The sequence below is a fragment of the Kryptolebias marmoratus genome, linkage group LG8 (assembly GCF_001649575.2).
Source record: "Kryptolebias marmoratus isolate JLee-2015 linkage group LG8, ASM164957v2, whole genome shotgun sequence".
Lineage (NCBI taxonomy): Eukaryota > Metazoa > Chordata > Actinopteri > Cyprinodontiformes > Rivulidae > Kryptolebias > Kryptolebias marmoratus.
Window position 1 is genome coordinate 5,117,996 of NC_051437.1, and position 22,485 is coordinate 5,140,480.

At 38.7% G+C, this 22,485-nt stretch overlaps 2 protein-coding genes across 2 annotated transcripts in view; one reads left to right on the top strand and one right to left on the bottom strand.

Moving 5' to 3' along the window:
* Positions 1-162: 162 nt before the first annotated feature.
* Positions 163-16,810, top strand: itih6 (inter-alpha-trypsin inhibitor heavy chain family member 6). The gene is made up of 16 exons (XM_017419178.3): positions 163-590; positions 2,112-2,147; positions 4,286-4,440; positions 7,187-7,297; positions 7,436-7,683; positions 7,868-8,037; positions 8,137-8,253; positions 8,346-8,517; positions 10,140-11,732; positions 12,630-12,662; positions 12,975-13,022; positions 13,100-13,129; positions 13,256-13,300; positions 13,405-13,518; positions 13,652-14,035; positions 15,388-16,810. Exons 1-16 carry the CDS (start codon positions 483-485, stop codon positions 15,630-15,632), a joined length of 3,609 nt encoding a protein of 1,202 aa, XP_017274667.1. The 5' UTR covers positions 163-482; the 3' UTR covers positions 15,633-16,810.
* Positions 16,811-17,259: 449 nt separating this feature from the next.
* gdi1 (GDP dissociation inhibitor 1) overlaps positions 17,260-22,485 on the bottom strand; it is a 12,338-nt gene continuing 7,112 nt past the window's right edge. The window contains exons 9-11 of the mRNA XM_017419184.3: positions 20,299-20,443; positions 20,095-20,149; positions 17,260-18,981 (exon numbers count right to left, since the gene is read on the bottom strand). Coding sequence (XP_017274673.1) covers positions 18,829-18,981; positions 20,095-20,149; positions 20,299-20,443 — 353 coding nt within the window. The 3' untranslated portion in view covers positions 17,260-18,828. The remainder of the gene's footprint in view (positions 18,982-20,094; positions 20,150-20,298; positions 20,444-22,485) is intronic.

The following is a 22,485-nucleotide window of genomic DNA, read 5'->3' on the forward strand; positions in this document are numbered from 1 at the left end:
AAAATGTCCCCGGCATAATTGGATTCAGACAAATGGGTCTTTGTATAAGAACACTCAGTGGAAATAAAAACTTGCATCAGGAAATAATTTAGGAAAAAAAAAGAGGGGAGGAGATGGAGGGGGAGGTGTTTTGCTCTGAGAAGCAGAGCAGGGGTGTGTAACCCTCATTTCTCTCGTTTTTTGGTGGCAGCAGTCCGTGGAGTTTCCAGCATGTGTAAAAACAAGCTACATGCAGCTCTGTTCCACCCACCGGGACTGCCACAAGCATCCCAGTGAACTCAAGTCACCGGATTTTTACTTTACAACCAACATCTGCCACACAGGTGATTCTTCCTCAGAACATGTTTTAAGTCGTTATTACATGGAGCAGACCAGAGCTGAGGACACAGTGCTCCTCCAAAAAATGTGATGTGTGTGACCTGCTTGGATCAGCCAGCGTCAAACCACAGGATACTTTTATTTGTAACTGAGACATTACAACCATGATGTTTTTAAAGGTTCAATTTGTTCTTGTTTGCCTCTATCTGAATGTACATGAGGGTTTATCCAAAGATTATGAGGCGCACCTCGGCAGAAATTTTCATTTACAGGTAAGATTTTTTTATGTATTACAAAATTCATATTACTTGCTGGAACACAACCCTTCTAGTAAGAGTGCTGTGATAGTAAACAACAATCCATTGCTGTCAGGCTGATATTGGCCTTCATTCTTCTACATATTTAAATATAAATGTATCGTAGGGGCAAGGCCAGTATTATAAAATGTATTTGTTACAAATATACAATATACAAAGTATATACACAACTCTGTATGAAACTATAACTTTGCTGCTAATTTTTTACTGAAATCAGCTTTTCTACAAACATGACAGCCCTTTCATTCCAGTGTCTGCTGAATTCCAACACAAGTACACCTTATTCTACTGAATGAGAGACTGATTAGGTGATCAACTGAACCAAATTTTATTCAGTGGGATAAAGTATAAAAACCACTGTTGTGCTCATTGTTAATCTCTTGCATTAGGACCAGCTGGATGGTAAAAAAGTGACAGTACTAACTCAAAATTCGAATAAAAAGCATAAAAATTGACTATGCCTACAGAGTTGAAAAGAAAAGTTCTCAGTGAGAAAAAGAAGAGTTCAGTTTTGTCTTGCAGATTGTTAGGTCTTGAGCAGGGTTCAGGTGTAGATGAAGGACCTTCAGATCCACATCCTGTCATGGCCAGCCCCGACTCCAGACCTGAAGCCCATTGAAAACATCTGGAATGTGATCAAGAGGAAGATTGATACTCACAAGCCATCAAAAAGAGCTGAGCTAATTGATTTTTTTTCTCCAGGAGTGACAAAATGTCACTATAGAGCAATGTGAAAGACTATTTGAGAGCATGTCAAGATACATGAGAGCTGGGGTTAAAAATCAGGCTTTTTGCACCAAATGATGATTTCTGATCTCTTTCTAGGTTGAAACATTAGTAGTGTGATGTCTGAATATGAATATAAGCTTAATTTGTTTTGCAATATTTGATGTGCAATTTGAAACATTTTCTGTTATTCTGACCTTTTGTTATGTTCTGCAAAGAAATGCTCTGAATTACGAGATTTTTATTTGAAAATTGGAAGAAATGTGTCAGTGGACTGTAGAATAAAACAGACATGTCCATTCTACTCAAACACACATATAAAATTCCTCCTATATTTTCCCTTTGAGTAGTTTCCACTCAGAGTTTGTTGTTTATGTTAAAGTCTCACCAACGCACAGGATATTTGGTAATGAACTGACACAGAAGTGTCTTGTGTGCAAAAATAACAGGCAGCCGTACACAGTCCTGGCCTGCCCCTGTGGACAGTAAAAGCATTTATTTCCAATTCCACTTCCTTTCATGAATGGCTGTGATTCACACTGTTTTGATACAGCACCTTGACCTGGTCCTCACTTGGGCAGATTGTAAAAATTATTTTTTTAAGGTGGCACAGAAAGGAAAGCTTTTGTTTGACTTGTTTTCCTTTACAGCAGTTTCAGTTTGATCTGCTATTTCTTAAGAACAATGATTATAAACACTACAAAACCTCTTTCATGTTTTTTTGATTTTTTGCTTTGCTTTTTTTTCTAGAAAACAAAACGCCAAACCAAATCAACAAAATCAGTGGTAAGTCTGCGGGTGTTGCACAATAGTTCTGTAATAATGTCATTTTTTCAACACTGTATGTCAATACTGGAGCTCCAGTCTCACAACAAAACTCAAATTATTGTCATAAACACTTTGTTAAAAGATGTTGAAACCATGTAATGAAACTCTTATTTTGCTTCTTCCTTCCTTTTAGTCTACAAAGTAAAACTATAAAAATGGAATAAAAAGAGTACAAAACTGTAAACAAGTTTCGGTAAAATGTAAAAAAGTTTCAGTAAAGAATTGAAAACAAGTTTTAATACAGTTACATATTTATGCATTTCATTAAAAGCTAAAAAATAATTAGCATTACTTAAAGGACCGCATATCACCTGCTACCTTACAGGCCAGTGTTTAAAACTAAGATCATATTTTACTCAAAAAAAAAAATTGCTGTTTTTTTCTATACAGTCAGGAGGGGTCAGGGGGGAACAAAGGGCCAGATAGCTGACCAAAAGGGGAGGTAATAAAAACACATGAGATAACGCAGACATCCTGGCACCTTATAGAGATCAGATTAAAGGCATTCTAAACTAAACTAAATCACAGTGAATTGAATGCTCTGTGTTTTTTTACAGTTCATCAGGGTGTCACATGCAGCAAGAATCATGTTTCCATTATAATCACATACATGGGCAAAAACATTATCACTCTGCCTTCATCTTATAACCATATTGGTAAAGTGACCTTAAGCTTCACAGACAGATAAATATCTTCTACTGGCGTTTCTGATCATCTCCAGTTACTCCCTTTGTGGATTTCCCATCCGTTCGCCTCAAGGCTAACTGTGAAGCAATTTCCCGAGAGCATACAGTAATACTGTCTATGTTGCACAAACCACATCTTTCATGACAACCTGTGACTTGCAGGCCTGATATGTTGCCTCTTTCTGCACTAATGTGGTCAGCGCTGACCAGATTGGTCCCAGCAGGCGCCAGCATTCTCCAAGTGAGCAAAGGAAGGGCAGTGATGCAGGGAACTGCTTAGTGTTGACTTGTCACTACCACAAGGACAAACTGAGAGACAGAGTTTGTCACAAATACTCCAGGCTGGTATATTTACCTTAGTTGTGAAAAACTCCTGTAATTTACACACTCTCCACACTCTCCAGTTTTGAACTGAGAAAGCTTCCTGGATGGGGGCAAAATGTCTTCAGCTACAGAATAGAAACCAAGTTGCTTTTTTAAATTATTATTATTTAAATGCTTTGGATTAATATCAGTGCATATTGCCCACCACCTTTGGTGCCATAAATTTAAACTAAAATTGTCTTTTGTTGAGAAATGGCAGTGTTATGGCAATTTTGATCAAACAGAAAATAATAATAATAAAAAAAACGTTATGCACATTTGTTAGTGCTATGTGTTGTGAGCATCAACCACAGAAGAAATTTATGGTCACTGATTGTCAATAACTCTCATCTACTACCACATCAAATTTTATCTCAGTATCTGACAAGGTGACTAACATTTTTGTGTTGCTAAAGTCAATTATCTCTGAAGACAATGTTGACTTGGGTTGACTTTAAAAGTTTAACAGTTGCAGATGTACATCCAATGATTAATTTCCAAACCTTTCAATAAAATCCAGTGGTTTTATAAAATATGTTGCTAACAGACAGACAAAACTGACTCCAATAGTACAAGACAAAGTTTAAAACAAAGATCTTGTGTGAGCTGGGTATATGTTGGGGATGACTCTCAACTACTACCACAGCATCCTTTAAGTCAACAACTGTAAAACTGAATGAGTTATAGACATTTTTGTGGTTGCTTAGCTGTGGCAGCCATCTTGAATTGTTTTGACTCTAAAAGTGAATCAGTTGAAGAGGTACATCCAGTGATTACTTTCTGGGAGTTTCATCAAAATCTATTCCTTGTTTCATGAGATATTTTGCTAACATGACAAACGAACACACACACATAAACAAGACAAACCTATTGGCTTTCAGCAGGGAGTGATAATAAATATCAGTCACAAGGCAAAACTGCACTATCCATTATTTTGATGTTTTGTTTCACTATAAAATGTTGCTGTGCCTCACCTGCATGACTCAAAATACTTGAGCATTTTCTTTTGGACTTTCCAAGTGATGTCTGTGTTTGTTCTGTCACCAGCTGAAGGTGACAGACTACCATGTGAAGTGTACTGTGGTGTCCCGCTACGCTGTAACCACAGTCCAGAGCTCAGTCTGGAACCAGCTCTCCATCATTAAGGAGGCAGCCTTTGAGGTGGACCTGCCCTCCTCTGCTTTCATCTCCAACTTTACCATGTGAGTCCAAAATCAGCAAGTCTTCTACCCTTAATGTTGCAATCTTTTTCAGTTTCTACTTTCTTTACCTTCACTTTAAAATTAAGTAAAAGTAAACAGCAAAAAAATGTACTGATAAAAATTTCACATTTGCAGTTTTTGTACCTCTTCAACTTTTCCCCATTTGGTTATGTTATAACTACAAACTTTGAAGTATTTCACTGGGATTTTATGTGATAGACCAACACAAATTAGAGCATAATTGTGAAGTAGTAGGAAAATTGTACATGGTTTTCAATTTTTTTTTTTTTACAAATAAAAACTTGAAAAGTGTGGTCTGCGTTAGTATTTACTCCATTTACTCTGATACCTCAAACTTAAATCCAGTGCAGACTAAGTACCTTCAGACATCTCCTAATTAGTAAGTAGAATAAATCTCAGATTAATTACAGCTTTTCTGTGAGCCTCAAAGATTTGTTACAGAATATTAGTGATCAAACAACCTTATGAAGACCAAGGAATACACCAGTCAGGTCAGAGACTGTTCCTGATCATATATAAAAACTGTTCTGGGAAAAACTGACTGTGAAACAGAATGTGTTAATACTGATAAGACTCAAAGACCAATTAAATGCTAGTGTGAGACTTTTAAAGCAGGGTTAGATTATAAACCAATACCCCAACCTTTGAACATCTCACAGAGCTCTGTTCCATCCATCATCTGAAAATAGAAAGAGTTTGGCACAACTGTAAACCTACAAAGACGTTGATCGTCCACCTGAACTCACAGACCAGGAAGGAGAGCAATAATTGGAGAAGCAGCCAAGAAGCCCAGGGTAACTCTGTAGGAGCTGCAGAGATCCACAGCTCAGGTGGGACAATCTGTCCACAGGACAACTATTAGTCATGCTCCACAAATCTGTCCTTCATAGAAGAGTGGTGAGAAGAAAACTATTGTTAAAAGAAAATCACAAAAAGTCCTGTTTCAGTTTGACACAGGTCATTTAGGGATACAGCAAACATATGGAAAAGGGTGTCCTGCTCAGATCAGACTAAAACTGAACCTTTTGGTCAAAATGCAAAATTCCTGGAAAAAAAAAATTGTTAGACGCTGAAGACTTGAGGCTGGAGCTGAGGTTCACCTTCCAGCAGGACAACAACCTGAAACATCCAGCCAGAGCTGCAATGGAACAGGTTAGATCAGTGGCATAGCCAGAGATGAGTTGAGGGGACCTTACTGAAAGTGGGTGGGTCACCATATTTAACCCAACTTGTAAAATAAATGAAAACTGGAAGTGTTGACTTAGGGGGGCTGACTACAAATGAATGCCCCACATTTCAGATTTATATTTTTAAAATATCTTGAAAACCATGTACTATTTTCCTTCCACTTTGTAATTATGTGCCACTTTGTGTTGGTCTATCCATTAAATTCCCATTAAAATACTTTGACATTTGCAGTTGTGACATAAAATACGGAAAGTTCACAGAACAATTAATAGTTTTTCAAGGTACTCTATCGGGTCAAAATTGTTCAAGCTGAAAAAAAGTGTATTACACGCTAGTGATAATATTTTTTCCTGTTGTACTGACAGAAACTTAAATGAATAGGATTTTTTCACTAACAGCAATATTCAAAAATAAAACTTTAGAGTAATGGTGTAAAAAAACTGTAATTCCAACGTAGAGGGGATGTATAATCTAATTACTGAGTTGTGGCAACCATGAACCTTTAAAAATGCTAAATATAAATAAAACAAACAGGTCGGTGTTGCCGGAGCCAGATTTGAGTGCAGAAGCAGGTCAGGAGAAGGGGAACCTGGCGCCCAATGAATACCAGGCTTTGTAACGGGAAGTCAGAAAGTTACCAGAAAAAATGACAAGCGTTTGCCCTGTCCCCCCTTTTTTTTTCACCCCCACATAGTTTTTGAAGGCAAAATGCCAATTCAGATACACAAAATTCACACACACTTATACATACTGTATCTCTACAGATTTGGGTATAGACTATTTGTTTTAGGTGTGTGTGTGTTTGGAGATTAAGAGGATTTTTCCCAACATGCGTACTGTTGTGCATATTTTCACACGGCACACACTCAGGAAAAACACGACCCTCTGAATATCTCCAAAAAGCCGGAGGAAAATAGTTGTGGCACTAGTTCTTTAGCATTTCTGCATGTGAAACTAAGACCTCTGTGTTCTGCATGTAGCTCACTAATGTTCAGCCATTTCCTTCGCCCCTGAGCCAGCCACAAGTATAAATATACGACACCTCTCCTTTCGGCTTTACGCTCTCAGGCTTTTCTGCTCTGTGCTCTAAACAAGGCCCTCTTGTTAGGTTTATTTTAGCTACACCTTATTTTTGTTTGGAAGTATTTGGCATGGACCTAAATTAGCACCTTGTCACATAATATCAGAGTTCATCAAAGTCCAGGAAGTACGCTGGATCCTGGTTCTCGTTGGGATCAGCCTAGGCGTGACACACAGCGCGGCATCATTGGCCTATCAAATCATTTTCCATTAATGCTGTTTTCAGAGGGAAATTACTCTTTTCCATTCATTCAGTTTATAGTCCCCCCTCCTTCATCCATAAACAAACATGATACTTATTTATGAAGCAGCTTCATAACTGCTCTGGAAATGCAAGAGGTGATATTAAATTAAATGTGACCTAATAACTGAGTGCAGCCACTAAATGTAACATAATCTGGCTTCTGTAAGTCATACAGAGACTTATTTCTTCCTCCTCTTTCCTCTGTCCCATCAGCACCTCCAACGGTAAGGAGTATGTGGCCCAGGTGAAGGAAAGAGCTGCGGCCAGGAAAATTTACGATGCTGCTAAGAAGCAAGGGAAAACAGCCGGACTTGTCGCTACCAAGTCAGTTTTTTAATAGTGATCATAAAATAGTGTTTCTTGTAGTTGCCTTAAAGTTACACAAGATGTTTGTTTTTTTTAACACTGATTTCACTAACATTAAATGAACTTCTTTCTTGCCTTCATATTGTGGTGCGGCAGAGAAAGGGAGATTGAGAAGTTTCGTGTGGCAGTGAGCTTGCCTTCAGGATCCCAGATGTCCTTCCTGCTGTCGTATGAGGAACTGCTACCTCGCCGACTCAGCCAATACGAACTCAGTTTGGGTTTGAGGCCCGGGCAGCTCGTTCAGAACCTCACGTTAGACGTCAGTATACACGAGAGGACAGGCATTAGTTTTATCAAGGTCCTTCCTCTCAAGACGAGCCGACTGCTCTCGAACACTGCTCAAGGTAAAATCTGATGGAGTTCCCAGGATAAATCACCAGGAGCAGAGACAACTTTTGCAGCTGTATTCTCATCAATATTGTGCTTTTCCCAAGAATGTTTGTTGTTTCTGTAGTTAAAGCTATATTAATCATTGCTGCTTAGATCATTTCTGATGCACAGATTTGATCATGGACAACATTTCTGCAGGTCGTACAAACCCCCCTGCCTCCACTCATGTCGAGCAGAGCACTGGCTGTGCAAGAATTTATTACAGTCCAACTCTACAGCAGCAAAGCAGAATATCTTCTAAAGGCCTAAATGCAGACTTCATCATCCAATATGACGTGGACCTCAGTGACCTCATGGGGGATGTCCAGGTTGGCAGCATCCTTCTGGCATGTTAGTTTTCATGATGTCACATGACACACAGAAATTTCATTTTTGTCACATAAACATTTGACCTCTTGCCCCGATAGGTGTATGATGGCTACTTTGTTCATTACTTTGCACCCAGAGGACTTCCTGTGGTTCCAAAGGATGTTATATTTGTTATTGATGTCAGTGGCTCAATGATAGGCACTAAAATAAAGCAGGTAATGTGAACAAGGTGAAAACTCTCCAAACTAGGCTGTTTTTCTGTTGAAGAATAAAGTGAGTCAATAACACCACTGATTTCTGTCAGTAGACCAAGCAGGCTATGAACACCATTCTGGGAGACCTGAGAGAAGGAGACCACTTTAACATCATCACCTTCTCAGATAAAGTTCACACCTGGAAGAAAGGACGAACAGTGCGAGCAACTCCACAGAATGTACGAGAAGCCAAAGAGTTTGTGAGAAGAATTATTGCAGAAGGATGTGAGTTTTTATGATTTGATATCACAGTCACAATTTTACTTCTTGTTGTTTCTTATGTTGCCTCGAAAAAGTAATCATACCCTTTGAACTTTTCCACATTTTATCATGTTATAAAAGCAAACTTCAAAGTATTTTACTGAAATTCTATGTGATAGACTAACACGAGGTAGTACATAATTGTGAATTGGAAGAAAAATAATACATGGTTTTCAAAGTTTTGTACATATTATGAATCTGAAAAGTAGGGTATCAATTGTATTTACCCCTGAGTCACCACTTTGTAGAACCACCTTTTGCTGCAGCTCCAGCTGCAAGTCTTTGGGGGGTTGTCTCTACTAGCTTTGCACATCTAGAGACTGAGGTTTTTGCTTATTCTTCTTTGTAAAACAGCTGAAGCTCAGTCAGATTGGATGAAGGGTGACTGAACAGTAGTTTTCAAATCTTGCTACAGATTATCTGATGGATTTAGGTCTGGACTTTGACTGGGCCATTCTAATACATGAATATGCTTTAATCTAACCATTCCATTGTAGCTCTGGCTAAATTTTTCAGTTCGTTGTCCTACTGGAAGGTGAACTTCCGCATCTAAAGTCTTTTGTAGCCTCTAACAGGTTTTCTTCTAGGATTTAGTCCCATTTATCAACTCTGACCAGTTTCCCTGTAGAAGAAAAGCATCATCACAGCATGTTGCACCATTTTTCTCTTGGTACAGTTGTGCCATACTCTTACCATTTTCATATAATGGATTGACCAGAAGGCGGCTCAGCAGCACAGTGGTTAGAGCTGTCCTCTCCCAGCAAGAAGGTTGCAGGATTGCTTCCAGTCCTGGGACCTTTTTGCTTGGAGTTTGCATGTTCTCCCTGTGCTGACATGGGTTTACTCTGGGTACTCCAGTTTCCTTCCACAGACCAAAAACAGGCATGTTAGATTAATTGGTAACTTTTAAATTGTCCCTAGGTGTGAGTGAGAGTGTGAATGGTTGTTTGTCTTGTTTGTCTCTATGTGGCTCTGCAATGGACTTGCAACCTGTCCAGGGTGTTCCTTACCTCTCACACATTGACATATGGGGATAGGCACCAGCTCCCTGTGACCTGGAATGGAGAAGTGGATAAAGAAAAAGGATGGATGGATGGATTAAACAAAGGATATTCAAAGGTTGGGATGTTGTTTTATAACCTAACCTTAATTAAACTTCTCAGCGGTTTTATTCCTGTGTGTGTTCCTTGGTCTTTGTCATGCTGTTTGATCACTGATGCTCTGTAAAAAACCTCTGTCCTTCACAGAGCAACTTTTATTCATTTAAGAATCTATACACTAATAGGTGACTTTTGAAAGTAATTGCACTGAATATTTTGGTGTGTCATAGTAAAGGGGGCTAAATGCACACCACACTTTTCAAATTTGTTGTTATAAACATTTTAAAAACCATGTATCATTTTCCTTTAACTTCTAATGTCTGTTTTTTGTGTGACATAAAATCCCTTTCAAGTACTTGTTTTTGTACTGAAGTTTTTGTATGTAATGTGACAAAATGGGGTAAAGTTCAAAACGTAAGAATACTTTTTCAAGGTAGCTTTATGGCATTAATTTGATTGTCTCCACTGTTCACTTTTTTGTCTTAGGGACCAATATTAATGCAGCTTTGCTATCTGCTGCTCAGCTTATCAATCCTTCATCATCTGGATCATCCAGCCGCTTTGCATCCCATCGAGTTCCTTTGATCATTTTTCTCACAGATGGGGAAGCAACCACTGGAGAAACATCTGGTACCACAATCCTTTATAATGCCAAGAAGGCGTTAGGCTCAGCTTCTCTTTTTGGCCTTGCCTTTGGTGATGATGCAGACTTTCTTCTTCTGAAACGCCTGGCTCTGGATAACCGAGGTGTAGCCAGGCTGGTGTACGAAGATGCAGATGCAGCTTTACAGCTTAAGGGCTTCTATGATGAAGTGGCCAGCCCTTTGCTGTCAGACATTCAGCTGACTTACCTGGATGATCAGGCTTTTGATGTCACTCGCTCTCTTTTCCCAAACTACTTCCAAGGGTCTGAGCTGGTTGTAGCAGGGAAGGTAAAACCAGGGATCAAAGATTTGAAGGTGTCATTATCAGCTGTAGATTCAAAGCAGCAAATAAAGTTGGAGAATGGTGTGCCTATTTCCCATTCTAAAGAAAATCAAAGTACAAGCTCTTTGGACTGTTTGGAAGGTTTGAAAGGGATGTCTACCTTTGTGCATCGTCTTTGGGCATACTTCACAATCAAAGAGTTGCTACTGGCCAAACTGAATGAAACTGACTCTGCAACTCAAAAGTTACTGACTGACAAAGCCACCAATCTCTCCCTAAAATATAACTTTGTAACCCCAGTCACCTCTTTAATTGTTATTAAGCCAGATGCAGATGAAGCAGCTCAAACTCCAACTACAGCAAAACCCACGACTTCTGGCACTGAAACCACAACAGCAGCAACAATGGCTCCAACCAAATTATCAGGTGCTGGTGTTGCAAGGAAGCCCAGTTCATCGTCTCACCTCAGTCCAAGCAAACTGAAGCCAAACCCACCCTCAAATACCCTGAAAAGAAAAAAGAATTCTTCTGGATCAAATATAGTAGTGCAGTCCAGGAACATAAATACAACTTCAAGCCTTGGCCCTACCAAAACTCCACCAGCATCATTCTCTGGGAAAAAGTCCACTGATTCCCAAAACGCTGCCATTCCTCCTTCATCTGGAAAGATATCTTCAGCTCTGTCCAATAATCTAAGAACAGCACAGCCTCCTTCACCTGGAAAAAACTCCACTTTGACACCAAATGCCACCCTCTCAACCGCTATGAGTACGCTAACATTCAGTACCAGCACGTCACCAGCACTCGGCTCTAGAACCGAATCTGGATTCCCATCTGGAAGAACATCAACTAAACATGCCAGTCCTGTGAGAACATCTCTTCCTCCTGTCAAAATGACAGATCCACCCTCATGGACAGAGACCATCACCACCTCAGCCCCAAATCTTCATCAACCTGAGACCACTGCTGCTCCACACAAGTTGTCTGCACTCACCTCTCTCATCCCAGGTGCAACTGCAGCTGTAGGAGACAACAACACCAACTCAAATATTGACACTGACCTGAGCATTGCCACCTTGGTGTCTGGTACCTATGTTCCTATGCCTGGTGTAACTGATGGGACAGGATTTTGGGAAGTAGCAGGGGTTCAGGGTAAGTTACACACCATCCTGCTTGTGGTGCACTGAACTCAACTCGCACCTTGGTTAGCTTGGTCATTTTTTGTTTGTTTGAGTCAATTTTCTCTTTTCAACTGTCATTTGGTTGATACGGCTACTTTTCCTGTTTGTTCTCCTGGAAGTGCCTTCCTGTTAAAAGAGAGCTTTAAAAAGAGGAAGACAGCAAAATGATTTTAAAAGCTGCTTGAGCTACAAGAAGCGCAGCAGTTAATGGAGGCTTTAAACCAGTGAGGTAGAAAACATCATTTGGACCAGCATCTTCTTTGTTGTTTAGAAGTCCTCAGATTTTGAAATAGTTTGTCAACAGCAAAAAGAAAAAAAGAAAAAAATGCAACAAAAAACAAAAAGCAACTGTCAACTGTTGCTTTTTGAAACAGTGGCTCAAACAATGTTGTATACCAGCTTACAGTTTAACTGTAGGCGGTGGTGGTGTGTGTGTGTGTGTGTGTGTGGGGGGGGGTCAGCCTGTTCAGGTGTACCCCACCTCTCATTCATTGACAGCTGTGGAATAGAAACCTGTAACTATGAGCAGGATTAAAGAGGGATGGATGGATGGATGGATGGATGGATGGATGGATGGATGGATGGATGGATGGATGGATGGATGGATGGATGGATGGATGGATGGATGGATGGATGGATGGATGGATGGATGGATAAGACTGACTTAGTCTGTATGTAGTTGGATTTGAAATAAACCAGTTTACCACCTCTGCAACCAAAGATGACTTTTGTTGTAAATTAATACAACAGAAATATCAAATTAAACTAAATCGAATTGCCAAGCTTTTTTTATACCCTGTTATTTACAATCTCAATATTAAAAATATAGACTTTGACTTTAACTGAATGGTCTGCATTTCTCCCATAGATGTTGGTACCTCCATTCAAAGTCAGAGAGCAGGTAAATCTGATTTTTTTTTTATCTATCCCCATTTTAGCTATAAAATTACAAATTGCAACACAATTTTCATATTGCCTTAATTGTCAAGAGTTTGACATGATTAGGAATAAAAGGAATAAAAAAAAATCGCAAAGTAGTTAAGCTATTAACCCTCTCAGGCTCAAATTAAGTTTTAGTAACAGAAAAAATCAGAGTGTGTCCTAACAAATTGTTGAACAAAGTTTCTACTTTTACCTCTAAAAATCAGAAGCTATACAAGCGAGCAGCAGAAAGTGGTTTTACTTGAATTTTCAACTGATTCCTTCTTTCCAGACTATGATGCAACATATGATTACGACTATGATTTAAGCTATGATACATGTAAGTTTCTTCAATTAGTAAAAATCTGTACTTGAGTCACTTTGTGAGCCTCAGGAGTTTCATGTCACTTTTTTCAGGGGACGATGGAGAAGACAGTCAGTCGTCTGGTGAGTACTTTGAGTGTGTGTACATTTTTAATAGAGTAAAAATGATGACATCTCTAGCCTTGTTATTGGTTTCAGTGTTGGAGATGCAGGAGAAGTGTCCTTTAATTGAATGTTTTGTGATTTTAGACCCTCCACCAAGACTGAATACAGTAAAGATCTTCTCGTCATCAGGTCAAGAGTCTACATCTATTTTACCTGTTTATATTTATACCCTTATTATCTTTTTAGTAGTCCATGTCTTTCTTGGTATTTAGCTTCAGTCTTGTCTGTTATAGTTGATGGAGATCCTCATTTTGTGGTTCAACTTCCAAAGTTGCACCAGAACCTGTGTTTCACTGTAGATGGCAGAGCAAATGATGTTCTCAGACTATTAGAGGACCCAGAACAAGGTTTGCAAAGCAATAAAAATAATATTTTTATTAACTCTATATTATATTTATATAACTCTATATTATAGAGTTTATTATTTCATGTAATAAGTGTTTCAAGTACTTACATAAAAGTGTCCCATTCCTCTTTAAGGCATCATTGTGGATGGCCATCTAATGGGAGCTCCTCCGAAGCAGGGAGCAGAGGGCCGCTCTCGAACCTACTTTGACCAACTCACCATTTCATCACCCACAAGCAGTTCTGGTGACATCATGATCACACTGTCACTGGATGCTGTGGTAGTAGAAGGGGAAGGGCGGGAGACCCTGCCCATCAATCACCAGGGATCGGTGAGAAGGCAGGGTGTGACGGTTACCATGGACAACCATCAGAGTTGCTGGATTGAGCTGGCCAAGGGTGTGAGGTTCCTGGTTCTGTTTCATCACTATAAACACCCCAGCTACCTGCAGATGGCTCACCTGGGTTTTTACATCACTGATGGACGAGGACTATCAGAGTCAACCCAAGGACTCTTAGGTATGGAACCAAAAATGTTTCACTGTCAACTTGCATTGAAAATCTTACTGTCAATGGTGGAGCCAGTTCTCAGGTTTCTGTTTTGGTGAAAGCATCAACCCAATGCTAAAATACAGATAAAAGGTCAAACAAAGGCAGTTATTGTTACAAATATGTCATGTAGTATAGCCTGGCAATCTTAGCATCACATGATAAAATAGTCCAGTAGATTAAACCAATAAAATAATGTGTTTTTAGATGATCATCTTACACATTGTCAGGTGGTGCAACCCATTCAGATTGTTCAGTTTCCTAAATCTGACTACAAAACTGTTTTATCCAAACCCAACCAGTTTTCTTGCCTAATAGCCATATTAAAATGTAAAATAGTTACACTAAGGCTAAATAGTGTGTAAAAATAAGCTAAAAACCAAATTGAACAAGACTCAATATATTATACACCTCCTATACTCCAGTCTAATTAGTATGAACTGCTTACTAATAAATAGTCCAGAATCTGTTTGTTGTTCCCATTTAACTTAGCAGTAGTTGATAGTGCTTCTCTCTACAGTTATTACATCATTTCATGGGTAACATAGGCTTCTTGCTTAAGATTAGGTATCGATACAATGATCTTTTGACTTTAGTATGTCTAGTCTACAACTTTCAATCTATGTTTTCTGTAAAAAAAAAAAGAAGCAGGGAAGATTTTCCCTTATTCTCAAAAAATGTTGTGGTTTATAAAATCCATTAATTTCTTTTTTCTTTCAGAGTCATCCTCAACCCCCACTCCCACCCCCATACACACACACAGTTCAATTTAATTTTTTTAATTTTTACTTTTTTAAAATGAAAGGAAATTACATATCCTAAAACATGAAATTCCAAAAAATAAAAAGAGAAAAATTGGAAAAAGAAGAATGTTCAATGGATTCCATCAATCCATTCATCCATCATCTTTTCACATTTATCCGAGATCAGGTCACAGGGGCAACAGTTAACAAGGAGAGCCAATGACAAACTGGACTAGACAAAGTGTGATTTATTACGATGAGTTTAAAACAAAAGAACCATGGGACTTAGGGATACTGGGACCTCACCCCAGAGCCAGCCAGGCCAGAGGGAGAGGCTCATGTTGCCTGGTGGCTGGGCCTTTACCAATGGGGTCTGGCTGGACACTGCTCAAATGAGCTATATCATTATTTTTGTTTGTTTTTAATCTAAGTTCTTAAAAGTAACTAAAAAGCATGACACTCAAAATTACAAGATATCAATGAATAATATTCAAAAAGCAGCATGAAGTTAAAACTTCAAGGGCCTGAAATAATGCACTTAGTTACACTTTATCACCTTTGCTCTTTCTCTGCCTGCAGGACAGTTTCAGCACGCTGACGTAAGTGTAATCATGGTGAAGGATCATCAACCCAACAAAGAGGAGATTATAGCAACGGGCATCCTGAAGTGGAACTCAGAGCAGATGGTAGTAACCTTGCAGGAGAAGACACTGAAAGACTCAGTGCAAAAACGTCACCTGGGCAAATGTTGGGTGGTGCCCAAGGCGGAGATTGAAAGACTTCTGGGTCACTCTTATGAGAGCTACGTGGTGAATTACGCGTAATTCTAGTTGAATCTGCTCCACCTTGTTGCCTCTTCACTGCACAGCTCAGGTCACAGCAGTTTATTGTGGTTATCAAAGGATGAAGCTAAACTGGGTTTCCGCTGGGCTAAAATGACAATGCCACAGTCTCTGTCCCAGATTCAGCTATAAAACAGGAAATGTATGTGTTTAGGGCGTGGCAGGTTAAAGGCTGCAGTAAAAGAACTTGGACATAAATGAATACTGAAGCTGTACAGTTGCTTAAATACAGGAATGAATAGTGCCTTTATGTTGTCTAACATCACTAGCTGGATTCATGCTCTGCATCTTGCACAGAGATGCAATGTTCTGGTCACATGGCAACTACAAAATGTTCATTTGTGCTGCAGCACTTTGTGCTTGCACTGAAATGTGTCGCACACCATCTCTGTTCACGAGTTAGAATTTTAATTTAGGTGATTTTTGGTTAAAGCCATTGGTTCTCCCTCCTCGGAATCGCATGAAGTTAATATTATCATTTTGTAAGTTGTAAGTTTTAGTCCAAGTGTATATAAAACATTATATCTATGTGCGTATAGTTAGTCTTTTCAGAAAATGGAATTTCCTTTGGGTGCATTCTTGCAAAGAAACACAGAAGTCAGTCTTTTCAGGTTTGTCATGTGCTTGTTTATTTTTCTATCATTTCAGTCATAGTTTAATTCATTTGATTTGTTACACAAGACATTAGGCATTGTTCACATACTAGTGATCAAACAAGGACAGTTAAGTTTTCTACTACTCAGCCTGGACTATTTTTCTTTTGTCAATTTCAAGGGATGTTGTCAATAGTGGTTTTCAAAGGCCATACTGGATGAAAATTAAAACAGTACAACCACACACAAGGCTTTTGTTCTCAGTAAATAAAAAAAACGGAGAGGATGGTCTCAGATGCCGACGAAGGATGGGGGATAAAGGTCTTCAAATGTATATCTATGGTCAGGGGGTAAACAATATTCCAGTTTTCATCAGATACAATAACATGTTTCCAGGATGACCACACACAAAGTTAAACAATGCACAGTGCAGGACTGTGGGACTAATTGTTGCTGTTCTCCTTCTATTAACACCGGTTTATGCAGAATGCTACTATAACATTAAATCATGGATTCATCACTAAATAAGATAAACGTAACACATGACACAGCAAAAAAAAAAAAAAAGACGAAACAGAAACATAATTCTGATGTGCATCCATTTTAAAATCAGTTTCATCATTTGAAAATAAAGGCTTAGAACTTATAGCGTATCATATTCAGCATTTCACATAAACCTTTTCCACAATATGCCAGCCCAAAATGAAATAAATAAATCGTAGAAATAAGACACAGCAACACCCCAAACATGCGATAATTCTTTTGAGAGTTGGTAAAGGATTGGTCAAGGTGAATAGTGAAATGGAGCTGTTTCTAAAGCAAATGATAGCAGCGTCTTGTCTGTTTTCTTTTTTACGTAACAAGACAAGCTGTAAGTGTGTGCTGCAGATATACGAGGAACTATCTCCACTCAGGTGTACAATAACACCCCTGATTAGGTAGGAAACAATATCCCTTTCCACGGTATTCAGTCAGCTCTGCACAAACTGCTGGAATGAACTTTTTTTATTGTCAGCAAGGTTCGCCAAGAACAGAAACACCATTTTTGGCACAAGACTGACCTGTAATCACCGGTTGTTCAAACAAAGCAGTGAATTTTCTGAAATGAACCAAACATTGGTTACAGACCTCAAATTAAGGCTATGACCAAATAAAAAACATATTGGTTGATTCTAAAAGGGGAGTTCTAGTAGCTGTGGATTTATTTATTAGCAACTCTTCGAATTAGAGGAGTATCCAGCTTCTCCTTCGACTTCACATCTACAAGAATTAGGTCCCCATGGTAATGACAACAAACACAAGAGTTCAAACAGCTATGATGTAATCAGGTGCTTTCACTATGAGCCAAAATTTCAGTCTTCATCCTTTTTGCCTTAATATCAAAGTGCCCATGACATTCCGCACATGCATTCCTCCCACCACGCCACATTTTTAACCATCAGTCATTTTAAAATCTTCCAGTGAAAGCCTCATCCAACGCTACACAAACCATCACCGTGCCTCTCTTGCGCCTGACAATCCATTTCTGTTCAACTTGAAGACCACAGTTTAAAACCACTGCTCTATAAACGTCATAACTTCAGCCAGTGAAACCTGCACCCATTACACAGAAATAAAACTCTTCAATAATTTAACAAGTTAGAAAGTAAACTATTCTGTTTCAAACTTGACATTACACAACTGAGAACAACAAAAGAAACTGGAGGTGTTGTGTTTTTCTTTTTTTTTATTTTTTGTTTTGTGGATTAGGGTGGGGGGTGGGGGTTGTTGACAGTTAATAGCCACAGGTTAGCTTGCCTGCTAGCACGGGGAACACGACAGCATTGCAAAGTGAGCACAATCAGTTAACAGAACAGCTCATTTATGTCTCACTTTAGATCACAGGTATTTGCCCGACAATTTTGCCAAAAGGAGCAGCTTCTATTGAAGTCACGCAGGTAAAAGACCAAGTAGAAGGAATGTGAAAGCAGGGTTGACAGGAGTGGTGTGTGTGAAGCGGTCCAGCCTTAATACCGCTGTGTCATTTCAGTCTATGTTCTATACTACTGTGTGTAAAAGATACATGCACGCCAACAGAAAGCGTCCCTTCAAGAGGACTCTACACTAAGATCTCATAAGAGAGCCATCACCCTTCCATACAACCAATATCTGATATGGAAACAACATTACAAAAAGATTCAAATGCTCTGAAAATCTGCAACAAGTAATGACTTCACCTCTATTGACAATGCTAAATACATGGATATACTGTCTGTTCTACAATGGAAAGAAAGACCATATCAACCCTGCTTTTTAGTGACACAGAAAGGGACTGTTTGAAAAGTGTGTATGTGAGAGTTTCAATGTGTCGAGACAGAGAGAGAGAACTACAAAAGGAAACAGAGGCAGACGACCAAAGAGAGGCAGAGCTCGCTGTTCCACCACGTACACTCATCCGTCCCAAATCCCTCCAACCAATTTGTTTTTAAAGCACAGTTCAAGCAGCCCCGGCCATCTAAAGCGGGCTCTGCCGCCTCTCAGCTCTTTTTTGCCTTCACTTCCTTTTCTAGCCCCCACCCTCCTCTCTCAGAAGCTCCTGAACCCCCTCACTGCTCATCCTCCCCAAACACGTCATTCTGTTTGCGTTTCATGTTCTCAAAGTCAAAGTCGGTCCCAGTCATGCGTTTGTAGATATCCTTGATGTCATTGCAAGTGGTCTCGAAGTGAGTTGTGGCATCGTAGGACCTTGAGGCAAAGACCTGACAACGACAAAGTGGGGAGATTGAGACTTTTGCAGATTTGTGAGGCTGTGGTGGTGCTTGGAGTCAAAAGCTGCAACACCAACATGCCAACACTTAACATGGAGTCATGGTTGCTGTTTTCACCATCTAACTTGAGCCCCTATATGCTAACATGTTTCCAGTTAACATAAACTAAAGCTGGGTGTAAAGAACTGTTAATACATTGAAGGTATTATCTCAATGATGTCAACAAAAAATAACTTCTGAGTTCAATTAGATGGAATCATCATCTAAACTTTAACAGTAAAGTCAGGAGAATACATCTTCTATAGACTATAAATGAATTTTAATCAAAAGGTTGTTGAAATATCACAATCTGGACTAAACTGCTAGACCAGTTATTAGACATCAATATTATAACTAAGAAGGAAACAGTCATCTGCCTCTGTACAACACCTAGATGCTGTACAATTAATTCGTGTTTACACTGATCATCAGGACCTTGCAAAGTCCTTTTTGCACCACTATGTGCTAATTTAATACTGTGTCGTTGTATGATGCTCCATCAAAATTTCATTGCTATTTGTAACTGTTGTTATTATGGCAATGGCAATAAAAAAATAAAGTAAATAATGACATATAACAAAGGAACTGGTAGTTTTACTATTTATTATTTCTTTTACACATTTTTTGAAATTAAACTACTTCCACATACTTTGTGCTATTTTAACTATTCATCTCTAAAATAGTTTGTCTCAATCTGGAACAGTGCCTGATGAATTTTTAGGATTTGTAACTTTCTGTTTTAAATTTTTTTACTTTATAAAGTTTTTTTCCCCAAAATATTTATTGAGATCTCTTCAGTTTCTTCAAAAACATTGACTGAAATCCAATTCAGCATACTTGCTCTGTTTTTGTCAACTTGTGCTCATTTTAGCTTTTAGCTACTGTCTCACTATTTTAGCTTGAAGGTACTATTTTGCTCATTTTAGCTTATAGTTGCTTGTTTTAATTTTTACGATAAAGTCAATTAATTATTCGACAAATTTCAGCAAAGTTATTCAGCACTCTGCATTGCACGGCATTTATTTCTGTGGTTTAATTAGTGTTGTTGTTAGAAAAATGTCTTACCTGGCTCTCAGTACCGTCATCTGTGGGCTCATAAAGGTCACTAATTGCCACAAACCTGCCAGGAAAAAAAAATAAAATTACTATATGTTGTTACATATTGTCAGTGATACATTATGTTTAAGGACCTTCCTGTTTGTTAAACTATAAATGCACAAAATGATGAAGAATGTCTCAGGAATATGTTGAGGTGAGTCTTATACTGACTTTTGGTCGATGGGCTCCAGCAGCTCCAGGGCCGGCTCAATCTCAGCCTCGGGGTCACTGGTCTCCACTGTGGTGCTGGCAATAGCAATGTACTTCCCCTGGGCTGCCACGTTGTGAGCGTAGGAGATCATGCACACATAGATGTCTGGAGAATTGAATAAAAGGAGTGAGGGAAAAAGAAACAGATCAGAGATACATAAAGTCCAGATTAAGCCAATCCAAGATAATTTATGCAAACAGGCATGACATGAAATTTCAATCCTCTGTATTTGTATTAAGAAACATTTCTGGCTAACCTGCTGCTTATTTACATTTGGCTTTTATCACTGTTTTTATCTCCAGTTGTGTCTTTTTTCTAAATGCTTTGCTGTATTTTTCACTTAATTAAGTTGGTAATTAAGTAAGTGTGGTGGGGGTGTTGTAGTATGAAATGAAATCAGTATGTTAGGTTTGTTTAACCTAAACCCAGACTTTTCAGTGGTTGTGTTTGAATTGTCCACTCATTCACTATATAGTAAGTCAGCCATTTTGTAGTGTTGTTCAAAACTTTGACTGCAACATTTCATCCACGGTATAGTGCCCTGGAAACTCGACATGTGGTATAGTACAAGTAGTGTACAAAAGTTGCACACTACACGAGTTAAAAATTGACCATAATGCATTGCAGGCTGAGCCAATACAGCAGATAAGCTAATGGTAATGTTTGCAGCTCATTATTATGACTTTCAAACTTGTTAAAAATGCATTCAATTGCCTCGACATATGTAATATGATGTGGCTCATCTCCACTGTCTGAGCTGTGGGACTTGAGAAATTATTAGAAAAGTGGTCCCATATTTAAAACACCTGTTGAATGTAACTATGATTATGTCATTAATTAAGTCAGTGGTTTGGAGACAAATGATGTTGATTACATTATTTTGAGCCAAAACTGCCAAAACTATGTTGTTTATCACCTCAGAGTCAGGCATGTATTCCAAAGTTTCTTGTTGGTGTTAGTTTATGTGACAACTGACTGTGACTGCTCGACACAGATTTATGAAGTACTACTGCACTCAAATAGGATTCGAAAAGAAAAGAAACAAAAACAAACAAACAAATAATCAAACAAAAAATGGACCACCTAAATAGTTTACTACATATATAGTGATCATGTTGTAGTGGGTGAGTGAACATTTTGAACACAGTCAGTGTCATTCAAACTGGTTAGGTCACCACAGAAACCTCTGGTGGTCGTCCATCTCCATCCTGCTCCAGACAAAGTTCTGCGCAGCGTTTGTGATCCAACTCAATTTGAAAAGCATCAAACTGCCAATGACTGTTTTCTTCATGCTGGATGTAGATTCTCAGTTTAGTGAATATGTTACATTATTTAACATACTTTTGAGCTGTACTTTATTGATGCCTCTGAAAAAGCTGTGCAGCTGTTACAGGAGTGTAAATATGTTTCGTGTTGCCAAGGGAACCTGCATATACTCAGCTGGTGAGCCTGCAAATCATGTTTTAATGTTTAGTCGTAATTTGCTGCCTGGTCTGTGTAATATTGACAACAATGCAGCTAACTGAAAACAAATTAGAAAGTTTATCATTTATTTAATATTAATGAAAGATATTTAAATCAAACAAACAAATTTTACATTGACACAAAGGAATTTCCATGTGTCTTTCAATATGGGAGCTTCAGAGGTACATAAACGTCATTAAACCTTATGTTTAAATGGTTCAAGTTTAGAGTTAAAGAGCTATCATATATATCAAGTATAAAGCAGGCACTGAGAGTGAATCATAAAATAAAAAGCTTTTTGCCAGCTGTCCTCTCTTGCTTCACCTACAAAAATCAGCAGTTGTTCTTAACAAAAGTCATGTTAGCATTGAAAAATCTCCCAAAGAAGAAAACCAAGCTTGACAGGGAAAGCCACATACTTTTGATATAACTCTGTAATTTTAGATATTTTCTGTGGTGATTCTGGAGGTTTAGTATTTTTGGTACTTCCTGGTGGGCCGTCTCGACGGCTGATTGGCAGCTCCTCATCACTCCCTCTACATCTGTGGCAGATCAGGCTCATCAGAAGGCAGCTGGTACTTAAGGCCGTGGTGGGAACCAGACCAGCGCTGGAGCATTGTTTTGCCTCTGTGGTAATGTGCTAAGCCTCTTGTGAATTACGAGCTTTTCTAGTGAACCCTTTC

Excerpts from the sequence above, each read along its gene's own strand:
- itih6 (XM_017419178.3), top strand. The coding sequence starts at position 483 with ATGATGTTTTTAAAGGTTCAATTTGTTCTTGTTTGCCTCTATCTGAAT. Across the intron at positions 12,663-12,974 it reads CATTCAAAGTCAGAGAGCAG|ACTATGATGCAACATATGAT; the intron begins GTAAATCTGATT and ends CCTTCTTTCCAG. Across the intron at positions 13,519-13,651 it reads ATTAGAGGACCCAGAACAAG|GCATCATTGTGGATGGCCAT; the intron begins GTTTGCAAAGCA and ends TTCCTCTTTAAG.